This window comes from Poecilia reticulata, unplaced genomic scaffold, assembly GCF_000633615.1.
Source record: "Poecilia reticulata strain Guanapo unplaced genomic scaffold, Guppy_female_1.0+MT scaffold_299, whole genome shotgun sequence".
Taxonomy (NCBI): domain Eukaryota; kingdom Metazoa; phylum Chordata; class Actinopteri; order Cyprinodontiformes; family Poeciliidae; genus Poecilia; species Poecilia reticulata.
In genome coordinates, this window is record NW_007615074.1 from 12,374 (window position 1) to 18,629 (window position 6,256).

At 39.9% G+C, this 6,256-nt stretch overlaps 1 protein-coding gene and 1 pseudogene across 1 annotated transcript; both read right to left on the bottom strand.

Moving 5' to 3' along the window:
- Window positions 1–223: 223 nt before the first annotated feature.
- Window positions 224–1,492, bottom strand: LOC108166008 (GTPase IMAP family member 7-like). The gene is made up of 2 exons (XM_017303483.1): window positions 1,471–1,492; window positions 224–903 (listed from the first exon to the last, which is right to left on the bottom strand). The coding sequence occupies exons 1-2, from the start codon at window positions 1,490–1,492 to the stop codon at window positions 224–226; spliced, it is 702 nt and encodes a 233-aa protein (XP_017158972.1).
- Window positions 1,493–1,674: 182 nt separating this feature from the next.
- LOC108166009 (GTPase IMAP family member 4 pseudogene) lies at window positions 1,675–2,733 on the bottom strand (annotated as a pseudogene).
- Window positions 2,734–6,256: the final 3,523 nt, after the last annotated feature.

Genomic DNA, 6,256 nt, shown 5'->3' on the forward strand with positions numbered 1-6,256 from the left:
GTGATTTTGCTTCTCGAACTTCCCTCTCTTGCATTTCCTTCAGTATGGTTTTAAAGTTTTCAAATTCCCTTTTCCTTTCCTCTTCTCTGTCCTCCTCCTTTCTTTCTTTTTATCTCTCCTCCCTTTCCTCTCCTCCTCYCTTGTTTTCTTCTCCCTCTCTTTCTGACTTGCTTTTCTCCATCTTTCTTTCATACTTTTCTTGTATTTCCCTCTCTACTTCTTCTTACTCTTTACGTATTTCTTCTTCTTTCTCCTTCAGGATTTGTTGTTTCTCCTCTTCGATYKYCCYCTCAGCCTCTTGGAACATCTCATTGGTGTAGTGACTTCCTCCATTCCTGTCAACAATGGTTCTGATCTTCTTCAGCAGCTCAGTGACYTGAGGTTTCTTGTCTTTCAGCTTATTGTTGAAGACATGATACTGGTTGTTACATCTGGACACCAGATCCTTCAGTTCTGGGGTTTCAGACAAATAATCCTCAATGGTGCCTTCAAGGGCATCTCCACGAGTGAACAGAACCATGCTGTATCTGTCTGCTGCCTTTCCAAAGATTTCTTGAATCATTTGCACTGATTGTTTTTCTTCTTCTGTGAATCTTTCCACTGCAACGACCACCAGGAAGATGTGGGGTCCAGGAGAAGCGTAGGAGACACAATTACTCAGGTCTTTGATGGTTTTATCTTTTCYAAATCTGGTGTCAAACAGACATGGAGTATCAATGACAGCAACCTGCTGTCCATCCACATTACTGGAGCCTTTGGAGCAGTCAATGGTCAGGGATTTGGTGCTGCATTTGGATTCAAAGCACAGTTGACCCAGGATGGTGTTTCCAGTAGCGCTCTTCCCACTCCCAGTCTTCCCCACCATCACGATCCTCAACTCATTGTTGTTTGTAATTTTTTTTCCTGTGAAGTAGAAAGTTAGAATCTGATCATCATGTTGAACTCAGAGCTCCAGCCTCTGTGTATCTGGGAGAGAGGAAATAATACAGCTGAAACATTAGGAAGCATTGAGGGAATCAAAGAAATGGTGGACAAGATACAGATGAAACCAGATATGTATGAAGTATGTTTTACATTAGTTTTAATTTTCTTTTCATATTTGAAATAATACTAACACAAATGTYAAATTYCCACCTAATTATCAATGTGTCCATATTTATACACAGGCACCAGATTCTATGGAAATTATTTCATATATTGTCAAAGCAGGATGCTGGGATTTAAAGTTATTGCCATTTGTCACCAGCCTGCAGTCTTCAAAATCTCCAGTAGTGTTACAGTCTGGCAGCTTCGTATTATAAACAGTTAAGCTCCAAATTATTTATGCCTATCAAGAGGTGTAGAGTCAACAGTGATCTAATTTATATCACTGTGTTCTTAGAAAACCTCACATGAACTTTCCATCACGGTGCAAAGAACCTCCAGGTTCTGGCTGAGTTTTAATGTSAAGATGTGGTGAAGGAGTTTTACTCTGACTGGAGATCTGCTTCATTTATCAACAATGAAAGAGACAGAATCTAGTTTGTTGTTTTCTGTTCTCCATGTTTTATACTTAGGTTTTTGGAAGAAATTTCCAGTTGTGATTTGTTTTCATATTTATGTAGCCATTGTCATGYCATGTTTATAAGAGCTGAAATTTTACCACTTTCACTATTTAACTATTTAAATAAGCTCTTAAAAATTACCAATGGGTTCTCCAGCATTAACAAAAGGAAGGGTAGGATTATTTTGTTCAGCTTCTTCTCTGGCATCAGATTCATGCTTGGACTGCACAGTGGATTTTGAATCTTGAATTTCTCTCTCCCGGTTTTCTTTCAGGGGTTTCAACTTCTCCTCCATTTCCATCCTCATCTCTTCCTCTGCCTTTATCTTCTCCTCATCCATCTCCTTCTTTTCCCTTCTCCTCTCCTCCTYTCGCTCCACCTTCTCTTTTTCTCTCTCAGCCTGGAACTGCTCCYTCATGCTCTGAATCTCTTTCTCATACTTTTCTTTTATTTTTCTCTCCAGTTCTTCTTTCTCTTTACGTATTTTCTCTTCTTTCTCCTTCAGGATTCGTTGTTTCTCCTCTTCGATTKYCCTCTCAGCCTCTTGGAACATCTCATTGGTGTAGTGACTTCCTCCATTCCTGTCAACAATGGTTCTGATCTTCTTCAGCAGCTCAGTGACCTGAGGTTTCTTATCTTTCATCTTATTGTTGAAGACATGATACTGGTTGTTACATCTGGACACCAGATCCTGCAGCTCTGGGCTTTCAGACAAATAATCTTCAATGGTGCCTTCAATGTTGTCTCCACGAGTAAAAAGAACCATGCAGTATCTGTCTGCTGCCTCTCCAAAGAGCTTTTGAATCATTTGCACTGATTGTTTTTCTTCTTCTGTGAATCTGCCAATTGCAACGACCACCAGGAAGATGTGGGGTCCAGGAGAAGCGTAACAGACGCACTGACTCAGGTCTTTGATGGTTTTGTCTTCTTCAGACCTGGTGTCAAACAGACCYGGAGTATCAATGACAGCAACCTGCTGTCCATCCACATTACTGGAGCATTTAGAGCAGTCARTGGTCATGGATTTGGCACTGCATTTGGATTCAAAGCACAATTGACCCAGAATGGTGTTTCCAGWAGCGCTCTTCCCAATCCCAGTCTTCCCCACCATCACGATCCTCAACTCATTGTTGTTTGTAATATTTGTTCCTGTGAAGAAGAAAGTTTGAATCTGAATTAGAATCAACATCATGTTGTACTCAGAACTTTAGCCTCTGTGTATCTGGTAGAGAGGAAATAATACAGCTGCTCTGTGAAGTATGAAAATTGTATTGCTGGCGTTGCCTGCTATTTGCAAGTGATCAACTTGTTGTTTGGAGTCATAGAGGGTGAGTTGTCTGACCAAGCCACAGCAGGGCATTTCCAGACTGCAGTGCTTTTGACAACATTTGAAGAAGCCAGAGTTGATCTCAAGCTCTGGTTGCAACAATTGATATATACACCACACCTGTCTAGTGTGTAACATAACCACTATGTTTGTTTTTTTCCTGGATAAAATACATTKAAAGGTAAATGAATCATATGGTTTGTATAACAGTTGTTATTTCGTTGAAAAAATATTCCGTATTTCCACTTCTAAAACTGATTTTTGGGCAGGTCATATTGTTTTTTTAGGTGTGGCTGACATTAATGTATAAAAAGGGGCGCGTGCGTCGGCGCGCAGCGGCKCAATCAGAGAGGAAGACGCTCACCGTCAGGTCCGTGCAGCGGGAGACTTGAATTGCCTGAATGTTTACAATAAGTTAAAAATCGAAGAAAAGAGATAAAACAGCAATCAAGGTTCGCCCAAGCGCCGCGGATCGAGCGCTTTAGGAGCTGGATTGGAGCTTGCACCCAAGAAACGCCGCCAGGTGCAAGAGGACGCCAATTGGCTAGAGGACGCCGRCGGATCGAGAGGACGCCACCGGGGAGGAAAAGAAAGACATTCCCGATGAGATCTGGACTTTACGTTTCTTTTTGGGGCGTACCACTCCTTTTTCTAATTTTTTTTTGAGGAGGTTTTTTTTTGACGTGTTGGATTTTTCGTTTTGGATTGGGACTTTGGATTAAAAGGGAGAAAGGCTCCCAGGATATGGAACTCTTTTGTGGACAATATTCGTAGTAATAAGGATCGAGAGTTTTGAACATTTATCTATTTGGGTTTCTTTACTGACATGAACTGAGTGAATTAAATCTATCCTAAACTTGTTTTGAGTAATTTTTGGTTACTGATTTATTTATCAAGATAAAGATTATTTTCTTAGTTTGTGGTTTTTTGTAATAAATCATTGTGGCTAAAAGTCAAACAAAATTTCATTCTGAGTGGTTGACTATTTATTTTTGTTGTCAATTTAACTGGTGTAACATATTTTACCTGATGCCTGTGAAGTATCCCCCTTGTGTGTATTTGTGAGTTCCGCTTTAAATAGAAGCCAAATTTTACAAGTGGACATTCTCTGMCATCAAGCAAATTAAACGTTCATCAGGAATAGAACAGGACAGGCGACTTCCTCCTTTGGCCTCCATGGCCAGTAAAACACTGAGACGAGCTCTATGACAGTTGTTGAACTTTTCCTGTATAAAGACATCAGGATTGATTTTGTCTATATATCACAGGTGTCAAAGTCCAGTCCTCAAGGGCCACTGTCCTGCAACTTATAGATGTGCCTCTGCTGCACCACACCTGAATAGAATAATTTGGTGATTAGCAAGGCTCTGGAGAACATATCTACACAAGGAGGAGGTAATTAAGCCGTTTCATTCCAGTGTTTTGTACCTCTGGCACATCTATAACCTGCTGGACAGCGGTACTGGAGAACTGGAGTTTGACACCCCTGCTATATATGGTATAAAGAAATAATCAGCTACTCCAGCGAGCATTAATGAATWTTGAWTGACAATTCAGATGTTGATTATAGCTCCTCATAATTAATTATGAGTAGGCTAATTGATGAATAAACTGCTTACTTGCTTAACTCCTTCCCTCTTTTTATGTGCCTCAGAAACATCCTGCTGTGCTGTATAATGATCAATATATGTAAAATGAAAAATAAGGAAACTTCCATAAGAAAGTCTTCCAACATTCTTCTCTCTGGTCATTTACRCACAAATACACAGTTAGTGAGATCCCAATCCATGTGGTCACTCCGGATGCATTGAAGTACCAAATCTGAATAATGCATTCAAAGCAGGAGGCGTGAAATATGACCACTGTATATAATGTTAGGGGCTGAACTGGACCTTAGCACCAAATTTTTTGTAACTTATTAGGTTTTAGCATGTACAATTGTAATGCAATAGTGGTAGACTACATTGGTAAGACCCACTGAAGGCCCAGGAATCAAATGCACGACCCGCCACTGGTATGGAGGGCTAGTGAACAACTTTATGGACTGCTGCAGCAGAAACCATCTCCTACTAAATGTAGTCAAGGTTAATAAGATGGTAACTGACTTTAGGAGATGGAAACCTGCACACCAACCCATCAGTTTGATGGAGGTGGTGGGCAGCTTCAAATACCTTGGTGTGCTCTTAGACAACAAACTAGACATGGAGGATCAACACAGATGCTTTGTTCAAGATGGGGATTAGCAGCCCCCTTCATRAAAAGGATTTGGTCCTTCAACACATGCAGGAAGTTGCTGGACATATTGTACCAGAATGTGGTCACAAGTGCCAAAAAAATGTGTGCTGTGGTGTTTGAGGAAGCAACATAAAAGGCAACAAACTGATTCACAAATAAGGTAAAATTATAGATCACAAAATGAAGGCACTGGAGACAGACAGGAGGTCTCTGAAGAAGCTGGTCTCCGTCATGGACAAACCATCACATTCACTACCTGATAATATACTCTGCCTTCTTTATAATRTGTAATCTGTATATATGTTGTGTTTAAGTCTTTTGTTTGTACACATGTGGAAATACATGAGCTTTTAATACAGCGGTTTTTAATATTGTGTAAATGTTGAAGATTTTGGGGGCTTCCTTTGTTGTTTTTTTAATCCATCTTAAACTGCATATACTTTTTGTTTTCTGTTTGAATTATCTGTTGCTTTTGTGAGTAGACAAAAGCATTTATTTTCATGCTGTCTAATTTTTTTTTTATTTGATACAGTATTTGCTTACACTACAGTGTTTATTCATTTCATATCTGTCTGTTGGTCCAACCAATAAATATTACCATGATCAAATTTTGAGTGAAACACCTGTCCCACCCAATCTCTATAAATCCTGCCATGTGCAGGTGAGTTTCCTGTAGCATTTTATATCAGGTGTGTTAGATGTGATTGAACCTTTCTCCTTTTAGCTTCATGATCCTTTGCATTCTAACTTGTAATATCAACATCCGTGTTGGCTGGAGTTATTGTGGTAATGACAAAAACTAAGTAAAGATGAGAAACTACCAGCACTACCCCTAATGCTGGTAGTGAAGTTTACTACCAGCATTAGGGGTGCACCAATTTATCAACCAGCCGATTTATCAGTGCCGATTTCCTTAATTTTGGGACATCGGTGATCAGCCAATTTTTACATGTGAAGCCAATCTTATCCCCCGATCTTATGCACCAATCTTTGGCAAAGGTCTATGAATCAACCACTGTCCTCTTTTGTTGTCTGTTGACAAAGGTTGGACTGTAAGACCGGCCCACCAAGTTATGTCTGCACATTTTAGTTACCTTACTGTTGCCAACTCAACAATTTTCTTGCTATATTGAGCAACATTTCATACAAA